Source organism: Ischnura elegans, chromosome 11 (genome assembly GCF_921293095.1).
Source record: "Ischnura elegans chromosome 11, ioIscEleg1.1, whole genome shotgun sequence".
NCBI lineage: Eukaryota > Metazoa > Arthropoda > Insecta > Odonata > Coenagrionidae > Ischnura > Ischnura elegans.
Window position 1 is genome coordinate 40589834 of NC_060256.1, and position 21065 is coordinate 40610898.

The following is a 21065-nucleotide window of genomic DNA, read 5'->3' on the forward strand; positions in this document are numbered from 1 at the left end:
GCTTGTATCTCACGTTGCCCCCGTTCCCATATACGGGCATTGCCAACTTCGCTATTCGTTCGTGAGGTTTCTCGGGAACAGCCTGTGTGTGAAGTCGTTCGCTGTTGTGGAAGTCGTCAGTGAAGTTTGTTGTTTCTCAAGTGCGAGTTCGAATATTCTGATGTGGTGCCGGGGGTTATGTGTCGCCTCGTAGGTAGATGACAGTTACATCTTCATGGACGTTGGATATCAGCGGCTGATTAGTTCCCTTTCTTTTTAAATGAAGTGTTAACAATTCAAGATTTAAGTGAACCGGATACCCACTCGGAATCATACGTAAGTACTTTGTCAGCTATTGGTGTTAGGTTCTACCTTGCTTTTACATTCAAATTTGTTTGTTTAAGTTTATTTTGCGCTCTCAGCAGGTTGTAAATAACTGGGCGGGCTGATTTTGGCGGGTGGGCGTCGTGGGGTTCAAATATCGGTAGGGTGAAAGGTGTCACTGGAACAGCAGCCCTGCCGCCCACAAGCTGCCGGTGATTTGGTTTTATTGCTTCGTCTTTATTTTTGAAATAAATGCGTGAGGAGGGGAAAAAAGCAAAATATTATTTTCTAGACACTGGTGGTAGTCTTGCCCATCCCTTTATCATGGGTGTTATTTCTCACTCCTTGGGATTCATTGCGAAATAATACGTGGGTAAAGGTCGCCCATATGGTTTAGCCTTTCTTGCCCATCCGCATTGCACCTGCGTTGTCGGGACTGATTATTTCCCCTGTTGCTGTGGTAGAGGACTTGCACGGTATGGTCAGAGGGCTTCATATGAAGTTAAACTTATACTGGAATGGAAAAATAGTAGAATTTTAAAGTACTTGATGTGGTGGAAGAGATTTTTGCAATTCTGGATTTAATTGGATGTCTGATTCGATGCAGGGGACTTTTGCACCGCAAGCTGTCTGTAAATAGCTCGGCTTCAAGATGATGGCCGATGGCTATGTGGTTGGTGATGGATCCTGGAATCTTCGGGTCCATGTCACCGACCTTCAAGTGGAAAGGACCCTGCGAGTCAAGGGGGATTTGCACATCGGAGGTGTTATGCTGAAGCTCGTCGAAGATTTGGGTATGTATCATTTATAAATGTCTTTTGAATGTAATTTTTATGTGCCAATCCTCCAGCTTCATCGCATGGGATAAGAATTCGCGTCAGGGGTTCCCTGGATGCCGTATACTTAGAGGTTTACCCCATTAGAGAAAGTGCAAACCAGCCCCACACCTTATATTTGTGGACTCCCTGAGGTTCTTATATTTTAGAGCATAGATTACTTGATAACCAAGAAATAGTGCCGAAAATCCATATCCTTTTTGTGCATTTCCGTGAATCTGCACTGGCTGCTATATCCTTGCATCCGTTTAGTGTGTTTGTATGAATTCTGATAACGTTTTTTGGGTTGTGAAAATTTTAATCTTACGAATGTTCTCCTGGGAGACTTCTACATGTGTTCGGGTATAGCACGCTGTCCGGCAGTTATTTTATTCGTGCCGTTTTGGGTTTCTTGTTGGATTTTAACGGACGTGCCGTATTGCAGACCGATGGGCTACGTTTTCTTTTTCACGCACACTTTCGTTTTTAATGCACTAATAGGCATATTTGAGCTTGGAATCGCATCTAAGTCTGTGAGCTTTATTTTCAGAGCTTGACTCTTTCAATCCCGCATTCAAAGGTAATCTTAACTTATTAATTTTGTTTTGCGCTGCCTGAACCTCACATATGACCTGTTGCATACGGACGCGCCCCCCTTTCGTGAAACTTATAAACGTGAATATAGGACGCTGATATCGTTGGTAACCTTCACTGTAGCTTGAATGGGTATAGTCGTATTTCTGCTCTAATGAAAACCTTACTTATTTTTATCAATGTAATGTTTTTTCCTTTCAATTTAGAAAATTGTTGCGATAAATCTGTCCCCCTATAGTTTTTATTTGCAGAATATTAAAATAAAAACAGTGATTTTCCATCTTCACTTTCGTGAGTCCCTTGATCGGAAAAAGATATTAATTTTTGTCGTTGACAGGGATATTTAGGATTACAATTTCCATATACTGCAATTATTCAAATGCTTCTAGGAAAGTTTTTAGTCAAGCTGTAGGAGCAACATTTATTGTCCGTGACATTTCATTTTTCCCCCCAGGTGTTCCTAATGATAATTTCGCTCAGATTTCGCTTTTTTTAGAATGGCAATAATTTGTGTATCATTTTAGATGCATTCATGTAGTAATATATAGTGTAGATTTCCTATGTAACGACAAAGCGTGTGTGTCTACGTTGATGATCCAATAATGTAAATTTTTACTCCCTGCATTCGGATTATTACCGATATTACGACGGATGCAGGTATTGTTCTGGAATTTTGGTGGCGTATTTTCTGCGTGACGGTTTGTTTCAGCGAGGCCATCCTTCTCTTCGTATTATTCCAGACAAAGTGATGAGTATGTGTGTCATTTTTGTTATTGTTGACGATGACCTTGTCGGAATGCACAGTCCTTGAATTTTTCAAGTATGACATAATAAGTCATTCTGGTTTTATTTCTTCAAAACAAAGGGAAATGTTGCAACAGTGTACCGGTACGCGTCCTTCCTTTTTGGGTCGCATTTCGTACAATTCGACCTTCCCCGCATGCCTCATGAATATGATTTTCATGCCTTCCCCTGGAATGTTTGTTTTGACTGGCAGTAGGCTATTTCCAGCAATTTTTTTTCGGTCGTGGGAAAATTCTTTGTGGGCCGGTGGTACTTTGTTATTGTTTTCGTGCCATCCGCGTATTCCCGTCTGATTGTTTTGACCCATATGGTGTAAACAGTTTATGTGACAGGCAGTTTGATCTGTTTTTTTTGTGACTGTAGTTAGGTATTAGTCGCATGTTATCGTGACGCGTATAGTTTGACTTTTGTTTTTATTTTACTTACGCTATTCGTTTTGTAGTGTTTATCACTTCTTTAAGGAGGGCCAAATTATGTATTGGAAGAATGGCATTTACGTCGAGGTTTCCGACGTCAATTTTCCATTTTGCTTACCTTAATATGCCGATAGGTAACATATTGTGGCTCACTTCCGCAGATTTGAATTTTATAATTCAATCTTTTTATAAGCACCGATTGGGGCCACCTAAGGAATTTTATGTAAGTGTTCAAGTCTTCAATGGGATTGCGCTCACATCAACCCTTAAGGCCTGTTTACACTGTACATGTGTACGAAGGCGCAGTCAAAATTGCATCGTGTAAAGTGGTGAATGCTAGAAAACATGCGCGAATGCGTGGACGTGAGTTGGCAAAATAGCCCCTGTTCTAATTTCATTAATACATTGGGGCAATTCCACGCCATTTTAGAAATTAATGTTGTACTAACCCGCGCAATTCCGTGCCCCTTGTAAAACGGTCTTAAGTAGAGATGTAAACCGAAATTTATATTAATTATTACGTGATATACCAAATTTACAACTTCTCAATCCTAATTCTTGCAATTGTAAACATAATAACTGCAATATATTGGAAAAAGGTAGATCGCATTGCACTCCTCACCGCGCCCCGGACATTTTTGAACAGATTAAAATGCGACTGAAGTGGCAACGGAAATCAGCCTTGTTTGGGATGGAATTGGGCCTCCTCTGCCCAGTCCCCTTGCTCCCACGGGTACCTCAGGGCCCCGTGTCACCTCCATTGAACTTCCTAGATACCTTTGGTCCCTGCAGAGTGCGCCATGGAGCATGGAGGAGGGCATAGGGGAACAACGGTATCATTTACGATGGCTGACCTCTGGGTGCAAAAGCCATCTGTTCCTCCCCTGGGAGAACACTTCCGGTTTGCGTTTCGATGCTCTTGGGCGGACCTTTTTACTTCTCATCGTAAACTTCTCTGAACAGTCCCGCACCTACAGCTTACGCGAGCGCATCAAGTCCGACTTTCGAATTTTACAGTCCCCTATTGGAGATTTTTTTTTTCTTTTTGTTTATTTTTAGGTGCTCGTTAAGCGTTTGATTGGGGGAGTTTAAATTTGTCGCAGGTATAATGTTTTTATTTTACTATTTAAAACCATCAGAGATTCATGGTTCCTCAAGGTGATTTATTTCACCGATACTTTATTTTATCATTGGGACGCACGAGTCCATTCCACCGTTCGTATTTTTGTCGTATTGTGTGGCGTATTGTTGGTTTAAATGTTACGATGACATTTTGAAAATTTCAGAGTATGTAGAATGAGACGTGATCAGCTTTTACCTGTGTAGGAAAGTTTTGTATATTTAATATTGCTCAGATATAATTTTGAAATTGTTGATTATATAACTGATTTTACACGATGAACTCCAGGCCACGTTTAGGATGTGTTTGTCTCCGCAATATGAACCCCGATAAATCCATGTGCTACGACAACAACAAATATAGTGATGTTTTTAGTGATTTGCTTTCAATGAACGTGCATCATTCACTACGCCATTTCGAAAGTATATCCCTAGATCGAGATGAATCACAGACTTGGTAGTTTGTTCTATCGCAATGAATGTTGTATTTTTATGTTCATCGTCACCTCTTCTGGTGTACCTACGTAGTCTCTCAAAATATCCATGACGTCGCCTGGAAATATTTCCTTCAGAGACTTATTTAAAAAATGTTCTTCCTCGTGAGTAAGCCCCAGTTTTGGTCCCCATTGTAATGCATGTAAAAACAGTGTGGGTGTCACTCACTGATTGAATTTCTGTGCACCGCTCTGGTCGACTTCATTACTATCGAGATGCTTGGTTTCACTGACACGTGGTCTTCAAGACGCAGCTTCTCTCGCCGCCATAGGACGCAGAGATTTTTAACGACAGAAAATGTTGGTCTCGGAATCATCTGGCCTGCAACCCTTAGGCTGGTTGTGGATCCATAAAAGGGACCAGTCCACACAACGATTTGCTTTCGTGTTGCTCGTGAGGAAGGGTGGAGTGGGTGCGTTTCGGATAATTACCGGCACGTGGTCTCCCTTAACAACTGCCAGTTGTTTGTGAAATAACTTTTCGTTAGGTCGGTTGGAGCCGGTTAGAAGGGTGTTCTTTTAAATGGCAGTTTTCTTTTGCTAACCGGCTTGATAGGAAGTCTGTGGTAGGCTTTTTATGGAAGATTTTTTTTCCCATCTGAGCGTTTTTCATGGTATTAAATTGTGAACACAACGACAGTGGTCTTTAGTCGTGATGTTTCTCGCCGGGTTTTGCCGGCGTTTCTTATTTTTGTGTTAGCGATGTACATATTGGTTTTACTTATTGCGGTAGTAATCTGTTACTTCGAATTCCGTCTGACGTATGTTAAGATACAGTTAAATGTGAGTTATATCGGCTATTCATCGTAAAAGGACTTCTTTAACAGTAGTCAGCCACGAAGTTTAATGTGCATCTCACCTCTCATTTTTGGTAAATTCGAACGCTCTAAAATGATTATAAATCCACCTAAAAAAAGGTGTTCGATAGTTTTATCGCCGACGTAAAGTTATTATCGTGCGTAAGCAGTTATTGGAAAGTATCGTGGGGAAAGAAAAAACGCGCAAATGTATGCAAATGGTACGAACTTCCTTTATAAATTTAAGTGCTGTCGTTATCGCTATCGTTATGTTCAATTTAGTTCTATCTCCTCCATCGCATGCGCTGCGTTATATGAAACTTGTTTACTCTTAGATTTACTTTGCTCCTCCGAGTATATACTAGCAGAAGCATGCGAAGCTGCTTTCAAATTGTCATCAGAAAATTCTACGCCACTTTTCATTATCATCTCGACTTCAATAGCAGTTTGTTTGTGCGTTAAGCCCAGCGTGGTTAATTTCCGTGTTTAGATCATGAAGTTGGCCCGGTGCTACCCGTGTTTAGTTAGTCTTGTTTATGGTAAACAGCATCACCACCCGTGCATTCCTTGAAGGAACCCCCTTGTCCGATGTCTACGGTTACTCCTCAGTCCCATTTACTCCCTGCCTCTTCCCTCGCTCAAAGACGGCGGGGCCCCTATATTGGCTCAATTCCCAGTGCTTTTTGAGACAATTATTATGGTCGCTCTGGTCCATTCGGGATTCTTGTCTGCAGCCTCTTGTCCTGTTGTCTCGCTGCGTCTGCCGCGAACGCCCTAACTTAGATGGAGCATCAGAGCATTGGGAGGCTTGAAAATATGCCTTCACGACCTCCGCCTTGGCTCGCAAGAAGAGATTTTAAATTTGCCTTTTCCTGTTGGTCGGCGGTATGACATTCGCACGACTCAACAGTTCTTTTGGCGAGTAAATTCTTTCCCTTCCGACCTGTTGGACGAATGTGATTTAGTTTCGCCTGCCTATCGGCTTTCCGTGTTCCTATTCTAGAACACGATTCCAGCCCTCCTCACTCAAAAGATATTCCTCGTCTGGTGTCCCTCTCCTTTTTTTCGGAAGAATTGGGATGTTCATTTATAAATTATCATTCTTCACCTATTTCTTAGGATTTGTCTAACGGAGCCATCATTGTGTAATTTCGGCCTGTAATTTCATGTTTCATTTAGATGCATATTTTACTTACCTTTTTGATGAAGACTACCTCTGCTCATTCATTCATTGATTTGCTTTCGTAGCGTTCAGCAATAACATTTATTTTAGATTTCGAAGATGTATTTACCTTGGAAAAGCTTAAGATCTTTGCCTTAATTGACAATTTTGTTATTTCAATTTTTTCTCGAGAAAGTTCTGGTGGAAATCGCCATATCATTTGATGATTTTTGCCATTATTAATTGTCATCACCGCGGATTGAATAGTTGTACACATATTTTTTTAAATTTTTGTTCATGTATAGAATCCATAAAAAATGTATTAATACTGCCTGAACAATTGTTGTATTTTATTCCCTTTCGTAATTGTGTCACCCGGTTGTCATTACGTATATAATCGTTTAGTTCGGCCTGATCCCCAGCGCGCAGATTTTTAACCTTGAGGTAGATGGATTAATATCGAAAATATCTCCATGAGGTACCTATATATTACTAGCTTTTTCTCATTAAAAGCGCATGCGAATGTTGAATGCTGTTTGATATTTACGGAGACTCCGTAACGTGATATTTTATTTCGCTTGCATCGAAGAAGTTCATCTCTGTATGTTAAATTATTTTTCTCTTGTTTACTGCATCCTCGTCGTATCACTCGCTAGCAGATTCGTCTTCCAGACGCGCGATATTGAAGTCTTTCTCCGTCACTTTTCACGTCAGAGCGACAGAGAGCGGTCGTCTTTTATTATTTTCCCAATGGCCACTGATTTTTTTCCTGCGTTTATTTGTTCTCTCCCCTCCAATACCTGTCACAGTCGGTGCAGCGGCGGTTGCTACTGTCGCAATAACAGAAGGAGATGGAGAGGGGTCTTTTAAATCTTCTGACAGTAATGGTGGAATGGGTGGCCAGAAGTCTCGTTCCGGTCGTTTTGTTATATTCCCTGTCTTTAATGCTTCCTTTTGTTTCTCCCCCTGTCCTGACAGCAGCCGCCAAGGTTCTATTTTCTCTTTCCCTTACGTAAATATGTCTCTCCTGCCCCTCACATAGTGACTTGATTTTTTTTTTTTAGCCCCCACACCACTTCTTGCACGCCTCTAACCCTTTCTGATTCGACGTAAATCCGAATCTTTGCTCGGTTGCATATTTATATTCTATTTTATCTTATTTTCGCCGCATTTTTATTCTCATGTCTTTGTTTTCTCGAATATTTATCCCGCACCATTTATCCTTCACTGTCGGCATTTCTTTTGCCATGCTATTAATTGCTCAATTCCCTTAAAACATGTTAACGGCGGCAAACATTGCCTTATAGAAGGATGTCATGTTATGATTTTGCAGATTGAGGCATGATGAAAGGAGCTGCAAGTTACAGGTGAATAGATGTGTAACTTTAGAAGAGTGTGGATGTGAAGCCTACGTCCACCATAAACTATTGTACCGAGGATGAAAACTATCGTTTTGCTTTACATATATGCGTCATGTGTTATTACATTATTATTGGGACGTACTCACTATTACGTCAATGATGGCATTGTATTGTATGTTCCTATTTGCATATGTAGCTGGCGGGATCGTATTTATGCGGTTTCATATTTCTCTATACTGATACCTTATTTCCTTCTCTGCATGGTATGATTGCCTTAACCAAATTACGTGATGATATTGTAATTTTTCCGTTATCGGTGTATGAAGTCCTTGATAGTGCAGTAGATACCTTACTGTCCTCTTAGTGAAAAGTGCATTTGTGAAGGTAGTTTAAACGTAGCTTAAAGTTCAGTTTCATTTAAACGAGACTGCTGCAATTTTATCTCGGCGCAATCAAGATCCCTTATCAGTTTGGTTGGCTGATTACGACCATGTTGTTTGTGTACACGGATGTTTATTCGATAGAAAATTTTTTCACTCTGTTATGTGCTCACAAAGAGAGAAAGTATCGGGATTGTAGTGGAATCTCTTCATGATTTTTCATTCGCCTACTTTTTCCTTTCCCTCATTGATAGTAAAAAGGTTTTTTGTTGAGCTCGGCTTTTGGCTACCGCGCAGCCACCTCGGCTCCACGTGTTTCTGTTTACTCCTATTTTCGATTCATGTAAGAGAAATGTGTTGCTGCGGAAGAAGATTGAATATAGTATGGTCGACTGAGTGATTAATTCCTAAGTCCTTGGAAGGTGACTAGGAGAGGAGAAGTACATTTAAAAATCCCTCAAAATAAGACAGTTATATGTCGGCCTCTATGGCGGCGGGGTACTGCCCTCGCCTGCCATACTGAAGGTCGCGGGTTCGAGTCCCTCCTGGGAAGGTTACCTCTTACTAGGGCAAGGTTGTTAGTGGCCATCCATTATTACTTGTTGTACACCCCCCTTCGTTGTTAAGGCCAAATGAAGCTATTTTTTGTGAGGAGTACAAATAAATTTAAATATTTAAATATGACGAGCGTGGTAAAGACAATCCTCCAATGGCAAAGCAAACGAAGGTCTCGAATGAATTAAGTGGGACAAGTAAACAAAGATGTGAATGAAATGAGATACGTGTATATAAAAATGTTTATCGAAGGGAGATTGTAGTGTATAGCTGCGTCAAACCAGTCTTCTGATGTTGTTTGTTGACTTGAGATGATGATTTAAATCTGCCTGTGTCGCGGAGTTTTCATCTACATATTACCGTGCAAGCCACCTACAGAGGTGTTGGGAAGGGGGTGAACCATTACCAACATGCACTACGCGTCATGTTTGTTACGTATGACTCATAATCAACTACATCCTGCTTATGAAGGAAATCTGCCGATGAAGCTAGAAAATTTAAAACATGCTGTTCTTTGCGGAAGTCCAAATTAAGTGTTCATTTATTTTTCATCTCTGTTTTGACAATTACGTGTACAAATATTACAAAAGTGTTTCACCCACCGCGCATGTAAATGGGTGTACAAAAGTCGCCGTTCGTGTCCCTGACGGACAAATTCATCTGTGTTTCATGGGGAAATAGGGCGAAATTTACATACTTAATGATACAATATATCGAATTCATCACTTTTCAATGCTATTCGTAGCAACGACAAACATTATACAGCATAATATTGGAAAAAGAGTGGATCGCATTGCACTCATCACCGCTCCGCGGACATTTTTGTAAACCAATTACATTACGACCGAAGTGGAAACGGAAATCAGCCTCCTGTGGGATGCAATTGGGCCTCCTCTATGCAGCCCCCTTGATTTCGTACAACCTGACGGGGACAGTGTGATGGGAATCCTATTGCGTCCTGCTGGACTTACCCGACAGCTCGCATTCCCCTCGTATTTTTTTTAAGGTGTCCGCAAGGCCACGAGCGCCTGGTTTTCTTCAAAGGGGAACAGGCGTATTGCTCCGTCTGCCGCGGAACACTTTGCGGCAGCATGCATGCCCGCAAGGGGCGGAGACATGCATCGGGCCTGCGTACGACGTCGCGCATGTAGTTGCCGGTGGTAGGAGCAGGATCCTGGTCGGTGAAACCAGTGCATTCTTCTTCTTGGCGTTCGTCCTCCCCGCCTCCTCTCAAGCTGCTCTTCTCCCTCCACCCCTTATCTCTCTCACATGCCTCGTTTCTTTCTTGAAGGTAGGGAAGTAAGGAGGTGGTGCTGGAGTAGTCTTTGGGTTTCGCAAGGTGGCTGCTGGCGGAGAGATCGCGCTCCTAGACGGAGACGTTCTTTCTCGTAACTCAAGCAGCATCGTTGAATCACTGAATAGGATCCAATTATCCCATTTTCATCTCACTCATGTGCCTGCATAATAGACGTGTATAAGGTTTCGTGTGCCTATTTCAATCCGTTTCCCTGCACGGTCATGTAGGTTTATTCAGAATATGATCAATTAATTTGATACCTTTTTGAGGTAACCAGGTACGAGGTTGTAGGTAGCATTGCATTCGTGTGATACATACTTACAATAGCGACAATCGCTATATCGCACAATAACCTTTCTCTATTTGGAGAATTACGAGCTATTGTGGCTAAGTTGTTAAAGTATTACAGAGATAATATCCTATATATAGTAACTTAAGAATCGAAAATTATGTGTGACAGTTTTCGCTGTACAATATCAAGCATCAATAGTTATTATTAACCTTGTAATACTAATTTTTATTTCACGCACTCGCATTCCCTATGTGGTAGAAGATTAGTGATATTAATTTATATTTATTACGTATTAGGGTGAGCATTGGTGTTATTTTATAGTAACTATGAGGAAGACATCTTCAATTTTCCGTATATTTTTTTATTTAATCCTCGATGCTCGTGCGAGTATAGATTTTCCTGTTTTCACATTATTAAGTTATTCCTCATCGATTATAAACGTTAACCTCTATCACATTCGGCATTCATTTACGTATCTTCCCAGAGAAAATGGAGGAAATTTTTAGGTTGTGGCTTTAGTTCTCAGAAAAAAATTCTCTGTACTGTAGAAATTAGTAATTTTTTCATCGTATCTATCTCGTCATGTCAATTCTCCAGTCATACCTCCCTGAGACCTAATAAGCTCAATATTTTTATTATTGGTAAGGGGCTAAACTTCGTTTGCACTTCAGAATTGAAAACGTAGGATGTTGAACTTGTAGCGATCGTTGTATTGGTTCATTTTTGTGGACGAGACCTATTGTGAATGGGTCAGTCAAAAGAACGAACGGTTCTCGCGTGTGGTGGTCGTCGCGGGAGACGGCGGTCGTGCTGTCTCCCGGCAAGAGGGGGCCGCCTGCTTTGCTGTTTCTCGGAGTGCGGGCGCATGACCTCCTTCCCCTCCGTGCCGGTCAGCACGTCAGATCCGCGTCGGGGTTTGGTGGGAAAACTTGGGGCTGGAATGCGGTACCGCGACTGATTTGGCTCTCTGCGAGGGGCAGTTTATATGTCGGCTCTCCGTGCGACGCTATTAACAGCCTTTTGTTTGTGCTGATTGTTCATAATGCTAAAAAAAAAACCACGACCCACCCAGTAAATTAAGCGTCCTATTTTTTCACATCCCTTTGTTAATTGAATTCTTTGAAATTTCTCCTTGATGACATATCTGTCCTTCACTAATCAATATTATGTTCTATTTTGCACCTTTATCTGTGTATTTAATCTGATTTCAACTATATTTTCGTCAAGTTATCTGAGATTAAGGTTTGCAGCATTTTTTCTGTGTTTAGAGTAGATAATTTGCCTTTTGTTTCTTGGTTTTAACGCCGAAGAGTCGTGCATCTACTCATTATTTGGCAGAATTTGTATCTCTCTGTGGTTTTGGAAAATGTCCATATCAATTGGAATGGTTAAAATTAATTCGCTGATTTATTTTTAGATTGTACATGCTATTTTATTGTTGTGGTTATGTTTCCAAGATTCAAATTGAAGTCTTAAAATTGTGGCCTTCCATATCCCTGATATATTCCGATATGAATTCTCAGGGTTTTGCTGTTTCCACGCGAAGTCAGGCAAACGATTGTCCTATTTTTATATTCAGGAATTGCTTGTTCCTTTTCGCTGTAACGTAATGTATGTACTATTTCATAATATCGTGTCGTATTCACTGATGGTGTTAATGTAGTAATTTTTCAGATCCTTGTTGAGGTAGCTATACACATATTTAGCCCAGTTTTTATCATTGCATAGGTTTTATTTTGAAAATATTGTCTTGTTTACTTCAATGGAAGAGAGGTAAACATTCGTTCTTTAGGTTTCCTAGTTATAAGAGGTGACACTTAGCATTTGAATGCCGTCAAGGCTTCAGTATTCTAATGTTCCGTTTTTCTACATAAATATTGAATGCTTTCTTTGGCTCTACCTTCCGCTGAGGGCATATGGATGAAGTCATTGTTTTGCCCAACTAGCCCTGTCCTTTGTGTGTTGGGAGTTGACATTTGCTCAGCTCTCCTCAATCGATACGCTTTGACGTTCGCCTGATCGAGTGAGCGTGAAAATTAGATTCTTCAATCTTCCTCGAAGGAATAAGTGCCCGTCAAATCTGCGTCAAATATTATCAACATATGTTGCCTTCGTAACTGGCAGCCCTAGTATTTTCACTCCACCTTGATTCGTACCGTTAATTCTTTCTGTTTTGGCAATTATGAAAATTTACTCGAGTGTGCATTTTAAATATTTTAATGATGTAACTATTTGTGTGCATCTTCAGTCTCGACCTGTTTGCCTCCTATGAAATTCTTGTAATCAATCTGTTTTACACTATAGTATATTTTGCGTTTACAACACGCGATCAACGTGGTTATATGTGGATCTGCGAATACTTATATTTTTTGGCCTTTTTATTGCTAGATTTTGGTCTAGATAATTATGCAGAGTTGGCTTTACCCGCGAAAACCGAATGTCGACAATTTTACATAAATTTATTTATGGTTTCTTTATTGTAATGCTGAAAATTTTTTTTTAAGTATAATTTAACTTGTTTTAATCTAAATATGCATGTTGCCATACATCTCTTCCAGTGATATTTTAAGTACAGATGCTGAAATTTCTCCAAAATATGATTTAACCAATGTCTGTAGATGGTGGGAGAAGATACGGTTTTTAAACACTCCCCCTGTTACCAAGAGGCGTTTATCATTACACGTGAGGATACGAATAAATCGTTGTTAAGTATTGCATTTCTTTAGGACCTAAATTAGCTCTAGTGATTGTTCTAGTGAGCTCAATTTTTACTGTTAGTTTTTCTTGGTTGTAAAACAAAAGGACATTCATATGTTGTGGATGTTTTAAATTTTCCAACAAGAATGGCTTGAAGTGTGAAGAGAGTAATTTTTCGGTGAAAGCGCTCATTGCTAGCTCGTTGATCGAAGCGTTCACGAGAGAAGAATCGGATCGGTTCTGTAAGCCGATCTTTTCGGCGGAAGGATTGTGCCTGGAGATGGCGCTTGGAGGTAATTTAAGACTCGCTTGAGGAACGAAAAAAGCTCTGTCTGGAATTGTTATGGTTCTGTCAAATAAATCCTCGCCTCTACATTCGCTCCGCTACGGAAGCTCTATGCGTCTCTCGGTGTTTGGCTTCCGAAACCGCGCCATATATTTCTAGATCTGAAGAGTCGGATGCCAGCTAAAGGGTCCCAGGGGATGTACCATACCGACATTTCCCCCTTCTGGGTCCACTCCCCACGCATATAAAATGCTTCATTTTTTTATTCTCATACGTCGTCATCCTGCTCAGTTCCTCCTTTCCGAATGCGTCGCTTACCGCCGCCAGAACTTTTTTCTTTACGTTTTAAATATTCTTGTGACGTAATCAAAAGGATGCTGGTGTGACTTCTTCCTTGGGGCTTGTGGAAAGAATCCGGCTGTGAACACCGACTAGGTTTGATATCCCATGGTTCATAAACATACTCGGCAGACGCGTCGCCTGTGCCGAATGTTGTGCCGTTTCGCTTTTAATACTTATGTCTGTCACATTGGGGATCGGGTTGGTGTGGTAGACTAGCTTACCAGGGGCGCAGCTAGGAATTAAGGCTGGGGTGGGGGGGGGGGGGGTTTAGGTGCAAATAATACTGGGGTGTGTGGGGGTATGGAATATCCACCAGGATAAGCGGTAGGTTCGAGATTAATAATTTGCGGAATTTTAAGATAAATGGTTCAAAATGGTGAGTTTTACGGCTTTCTGAGGGATATTTGATTAATCTTACCACTATTCCATAATTAATACTAATCCAATTAAGTAAAATTGATAACACTTAAACATTTCTCTGAGCTCTGGAGGGGGTTTTATCCCCCAAAACCCCCCCTCGCTGCGCCACTGTAGCTTACAATCCCGTAGACTCAAGTTCAAATCCCGGCGGTGGCTGAGAATTTTCAGGGACTTCCCGAACCCTGCTTGAGTATTGTGTGGAGGACAATTCAAGCTCAACACTCCGTCCGTCGGATCGGACTTTTAAGCCTTGGTCCCCTTGGGGCCTTTTTTTAGGAGCTCCCGACGCCGGGTTTCTCTCCATAAGGCATTCCATACCCTTCCCTCATGGCGCAAATGACCTCAGCTGTCGGTGGCCTCATCCAAATACCATACCATCACGTATTGGTGTAGTAGTGCTGGCTTCCCACCTTGCGGTTCCGGGTTCAAATGCTAATTTCCTGGAGATGCTTTTTCCATTGAAATTTGCTGTGTTAAGTGATAGTCAGTGTTTTGACTGGCCGAGTCCCGGTTACTAGATCCAGGGTACACTAACATAACACCCTGCGAGCCACATTTTGGGTATTTGGCAGAGGCACTGTCCTGAAAGCCACGTGCATACTTCATGATTATCAGAAAGTATACATTGCTTGGAATGAGCATTATCAGAAAGTATACATTGCTTGGAATGAGCATTATCAGAAAGTGATCGGTATACATTGCTTGGAATGAGCTCACCAAGCATGAGTCGAGGAGGGAAAAAAATCTTAAATACCTTTGTTCTGTTATCCTTTATTCATCTTGTTGTACAGCTGGTACGATGGTTAGTGTAGGATATTTTTTAACGACTTTTGAGTGAAAAAAACTCTCCGTATTTACTAAGTAGTTTCAGCATATATTTATTTTGCTCTGGCCTCGTTCAAAGATCCCAGCCTAACTAGACGAAAAGGTTGGCAGCGCTGCATTGTTTATCATAACAACTCATCACGAATGTAGCAGCTCAGCCGTGTTCTCAAATAATTTCTGTTATGTTGGCTGGCTGCGGTTTGCTGTGACTGAAGGTGACTTGTGTCTGCATCTTGACTGCTGGTCGGCAACCTTGGGAAATTTTTCGAAGCGCCTATGTTTGAATTTGCGAAAATAAAATCATTATAATTATATTCCGAATGAAGTATGAGCTATTACACGATTTTATCTTTGCGATAACCCTACCAGCAAAAAAGATGTTTTGAAGATGAAAAATAAAAAAAGCGTTTTTGCATAACATCATATACTAAATATTTTGTTTAGGAATATTTGTGGGCTTAAGTGATGTCATCTGTTTTTCCTTCGTGTTCTTGCCTTTTCGCGTGTAATCAGGTACGGCATAGTGACTCCGCGAGATTTGAGCTTTCATCTGCGTTCGTGATGTAACCAGTCTTATTTTTACCTAGTGCGGGCAAAATCTTGCTTTCAAGCCTTTGCTTTCTTATGGGTTTCTTTATAAGTTACGTTCTAGAATGACATATGATGCTTTTCCTTGCATAATACGATTGTGTGAATGCATGCAACAATGTAGGAGATAACTTTCATGTGGCCATAGGCTATTATCTAGGTAAACCGACGTTCTATACCTGTTTTTTTTTTTCATTTTTATATTATTTTATTTCAATCTCGCGTTTTATCGCTTGCATGGCTAGCATGTGCTTGCAGTATTGGTTAGTGTTGCACGTCATTGGAGCTGACATGATTTCGTCTGTAGGAATTTTCGTCTGTTATAATGGCCTTTTGTCGTGGTTTTTCTGGGTTGTTGACGTAAATACATCCCCCCTTCAACGTTCGCGACGATGTATTTTTTTCGGGAACCGGTTGTGTTGGATATATAGTTACACGGCTCCACTGGTCCCAACCGTGGGAGATCCTAATGAAAACCGTCAGGAGATAATCAGGCATTTTCCGCCTTCTAGGTATTCACCAGGACCATTAGGGTCGTCAACCTGAGACTTGCCTGCCGGTTCTGCCTATATCGGTGAAATCTTAGGAATTCCTGCATGAAATTTGTTGCTTTTTTTAATTTCTGGTTTTCTCATTCGAGGTGTACCGTTTCCCATAGCGTAGTTGGATGGTAAGATATGCCCTTTGCCCTCTTGGGAGATGCAAAAAGGCGAAGTTTGTGGCCTAGCAGGTTTTCCCCATTTGGAGTTTTAAGCTTCGACGGATTTTAGAAATAGTTTTTGGGGTATCATTTACGCATGTATTAATGGATTTGTATCATATCTTAGTGTATGATTGAAGTGGCAATGTTCTCGAAGCATAAGTCCTGTGGAGCAAGTACCTGATATGTATGTATAATGCCTTCGATTCTTAGGTTTCTCATATGTTGCCTCAGTAGTTCTGTTATCCTCATGTCACTTGTTGATTTTAGTTTAAATTGATAAGGTTTTCAAATTTCGGATACACATTTATGTATTTTTTTTTATGTTTTATGGTATTTATCATTTCTTAGACTTATTATGGAGTCACTCCTTGATTGTGCATTTGCGAATTGTTCTGGAGTCTTATTTTTCTGTAGGAGTTGCTGGTCACTAACGGTGACGTAGAAAATTATCGTGCGATTCAGGCTCAAATGCTGTAAATTTCAAGCATTTTTTTTTTTAATTCCTTATCACTTTCTTCTGGCATTCTTTTGAATTTTCTTCTTTTCAGAATTTCTAATGTCTTACGTTTCAATAAGGTTTGCATTACACCGTGAGGGTAATTACAGCTTATAATATTCGTTGGTGAATAAAACCCCCCGTTGGATACGTAACGCTTTTCATCAGTCAACTGAGGAACGATAAGCGGGCTTCAGTCTTTCTTCTCCACAAGTGTTTGTTGTCTCGAATATTGAAGCACTCTTTTTTGTGAAGAGCGGTGCCATAAGTGTGTCATACATGGCCATGGATGCCGTTTAATCATTGAGGTGCCAAGTTACTCGAAAATTCGTACTTTTCTGAGGGAGATATGTTCTTTGTGAATATTTTCTTCATTCTCGTTGTTATTGTGACGATTCAGGTTTTTTCAAGTTATTTTTGAGGAATATTATTTATGTATTTAAACTTAGGAAATTGAATTTTAGGCGTTAGGTTTTTTAGTAAATTGAGTTGACCGGTGAGCAATGAAAACTATTTAACTTCGTAAAATGAAATTACTTTATAGAAGATATCGTTAACTATGCAAAGCATTTAATAGTTTGGATAATTTTTTTTGTTTTTATTTGGAAAGTTGAATCTAAGGGCTAATAATTTTGGTATTAAGTGGAATTGACCGTTGAGCATTGAAAACTATATAAACCTTTTAAAAGTTTAAGTTACGCGTTAGAACATAACAATAACTTTGCAATGCATTTTCCACGCATCAAAATACTTGTAAAGGCGTGTGGCTAACCTTTTTGTATGCTATAAGAATTGAAGGCATTATATAAAAAATAGTCTTGATTGCATGAAAAATATTTTTCACATCTTTTCACTCATTTCTGAAAGTCTATCAGCTGAATATACTCTGTAACCTCTGTTCATGACCACCTCTAATTTAAAGACAGTATTCAATTCCCCGGCGGAAGGACACGTATTTGTATAAGGATAGAACCTCGAATATGCGTTCCCTCCCGCTTACAGACACGGTCACTTTTTAGACTGTGTTTCTCTGTTTCGGACACCATTGCCATTGGTTTCTCATTAATTTAGTGTTTTTTTTAATTAAAGGGTTTCGTCCAGCTGGGCTAAATTCCTACCCTGTAATACTTTTAGGGGTAATACTAATCGCACTGAATTGTTGAGGCCTTTACTTTGTAGAATTCCATTATATGGTTGGAAGGAAATTACTTTGCTTTTCTATGTTTCAATGTTTTGTAGAAAAGCAAAGTAATTTCCTTCCAACCATGTAATACTAATCGTTTACTGTAGGTCACCTCCGACTTACGGACACCTCTCACTTACGGACACATTTCCAAGGACGATAGTCATATGTAAAAAAAACATCCTAGAAACATGATGAAACTTTGAAATATGGGTATATGAGTGGCCTCCTTAACACTTTCTAACCCAGAGCTGCTTGAGAGAGAAATCAAATTTCAATATTTTTCATTTTGAAACATTGAAAATTTAGCTTTAAATCATAATTATTGTGGCAGCTAAATTTTTCTTCATTACAATTTACTCCACAAAATAATGCATGGTTTAGATATTTCCTAAATATAACAGAAAATGTATACTTCTTTGATGCTGCTTGGAAGCAACATTGGGTCATAATGGGTTAAAGGCCTTTTTCTGCATTGTTGAGAGGTGGCAGCATACGCTGAATAAAGATTGCCGTGGGTGAGTGGTAGAGTGGTGTTGATGGAGAGTTTCACTCTGCTTTAATGCGCGGCGTGCCAGTTGCTCGTCCCACAAGCTAACTTCCATCGCAGCTACTTAAGTCGCCCTATATGGAGTAGGGAGGGAATGAATTTGCACTGGGCGAAGGCAGCGTCGGGAGAGAGGCAGTGAAGGGGTCGGGGAATGTACGTCGTATACCCGCGTATTTATGCATCCCGTGGATCGCGTTAAAAACTCGCCACCCGTTAATCCATGGGCACAATTAGAGGGAAGCCGCCAGACGGTGCCATTACACGGCGGTGGCGAGTGATGCCTACAAAAACGGGGCCTTCTTTTGGACCGAGTCTTTCGGAGCTGGTGGGTCCGGCTTATTTTCTGCCTCCATAACGATGTTCAGTGACTCCTTACACGTGTAACCCGTTACGCATATTGTTGGCATTCCGTGCTTCTTAAGATTTTGTGGCGTTCTGGTAGCCATTAGGTACAGCCTCTCAGAAATCTTATTTATTGCAGTCTTTATCACCTAAGGGCGATGTTTTGTTTGATGTTGTTTGTTAAATATGTGGATTTTCATCTAGACCATGCATATGTGTGTGAGAAGTTGAAAAGTTTCATGCCCAATTTAATTTTTGGGATTTCTTGATGAAAGATGACAGATGATGTTTGTCGTCTAGCGTTTAGCTACTGTGCCTAAGCTCCCTAATTTCCTTACTGCAGTCAATGACCGATGATTCCAATTCCAAAGTATTCTCATGAATTTCTAAGTGTATCCTTCCATTAATATCAAAAGGGCTTACTACCTATGCTCAAAAAATTTATATTTCGAATAGAAAAAAATTCTTTATTAACTTCGAAACAAGTAACACGTTAACAAAAAGACGGAATGTGATCAGTTGAGCGGTTTTAATGCCTCCTCTGTATTGTTGCGTAATAATCAATGATGTAAAAAATAATAATGAATAATAAAGACTAAAAAAATAATAAAGAAATAAATCCTCCTTAATGCCAGGCTGTATCATTCAGCATCCGTGTGTGGTGAGCTGTCTATAGGATGGCTGGGTTCTCTCATTTGGTAAAGGAATGCAATGCTCGAGGAAAAATCAAAGGGAAAACTCCCCGTGGATTGCCTAGCGAAAAGTCGCGGGACAGATAAAAAAGGACACCGAAAGCATGTGAGGGAAAAGAAGGAAGTAACTTCAGAGAAGGATAAATAGGTGGCTGCCGTATCCCAATCTTAGGAATAGTACTATGATAAAGAAATACAATCGATCTATGCTGTATACGCGATATTCGGCATCAAAGAATTTTTGTCACGTAGTTAACATATCGGTGTTCTCTTCAAGGAGGGGTTCTGTCTTAACGTATGTATGTTCGACAACAGCCGAAAGATTTTTTTTAGCCAGCGTGAGATGCGTCAACTGGTTTTTGATTGACAGGGTTAGTCGATCGGTTGTTTTTTTATAGCATGGATGTTTTTCTTCGGTCACGGAGGTGAGGTAAAATCTTCAGTTATGTCAGTGAATGCGCTAATGCCAATGAGTGCATCCCCATCCATGCATCTTGGTGACTGGCCGTGAAGGAACACATCGCGTTCTTATTGAAAACAAACTATTTCTCCCTAACGTTCTTGTGTTCTGATGTTTGGTAGCCCTTTACATTAAACCCTCGGGCCGTTTATTATGCACTCTGTGCAGATTGCTTGGAATTGATCTTTCTGCCCTTTCATGGTATAAACATTGAAAAAAATGCAACGGTTTCAGGGGTAATATTGTGAAAATTGACCCTTGTGGAGGTAAAACTTGCGATGCACACAAGATAACACTGCCTGGAGTTATTTTTTCTTTCAACCATAATTATTCCGTCTACATATCTCTGTATCTAAATTACCAAAAAGAATTTGCTCGGAAGAGAATTAGAGGGAAAGTTTTCATTTGTGATCAATTTCTCTGTTGGAATGAGTCTCCCCTCTATGTTATGAAAAAGACCGATCGAACCGGCGTCTTTAGAAACTATTCTTCATTCTTCGCTGGAATTCAAATTCTATATTCGTGTCCATCTGAACCAGAAAAATCAACTCGCTTTCATGATGGTTTTTTCATTGTATTTGGCAATGACTTTATTCTACAATATAAGCTTCGTTGCATAATATGTCGTGATTTGGGCATCTCTGTTATAGTTCGTGTAGCTAAGATGACTTTTTAGAGATAAAGATAATATATAGGCTATCGGGGTTGAATTGTCTGTACCATTCTTATGTGTTTGACTTCGACGGAGGCGATCCTACGATGCCAAAACATCTTAAAACAAAAAAAACTGGCGAAAGGTGCATACGGGTTCTCTCCGACTTACGACTATGCGGAGTTTCGACAAAAATTACGTATTACTCTTAATTATTTACTACCCATCAGTCTTACGACCAAGTCTTCAGAACGTACCTGTTGGTAAGTCCCGTTTGTCACCTGTCTCGTAGTCGCTAACCTATATTTTATTTTTTGTGGTGGAAGTGGCAAATTTCGGTAGTGGACCTTCGAAAGCCCTCCGTTTCCGAGAAGGCTCCTGAATCGGTGCGAAACGGAGCCCCGGCCTCCTGGCGGCCCTGACGTATTAGGCCGCAGCAG

General features: G+C 40.4%; 1 protein-coding gene across 2 annotated transcripts in view; it reads left to right on the forward strand.

Moving 5' to 3' along the window:
- Positions 1-44: 44 nt before the first annotated feature.
- Positions 45-21065, forward strand: part of LOC124168499 (unc-112-related protein-like) — a 148286-nt gene continuing 127265 nt past the window's right edge. Inside the window, exons 1-2 of one of the 2 annotated variants that reach the window (XM_046546818.1) lie at positions 45-315; positions 911-1097. In XM_046546818.1, coding sequence (XP_046402774.1) covers positions 956-1097 — 142 coding nt within the window. In that variant the 5' untranslated portion in view covers positions 45-315; positions 911-955. The remainder of the gene's footprint in view (positions 316-910; positions 1098-21065) is intronic. The other variant, XM_046546819.1, reaches the window with a different exon arrangement.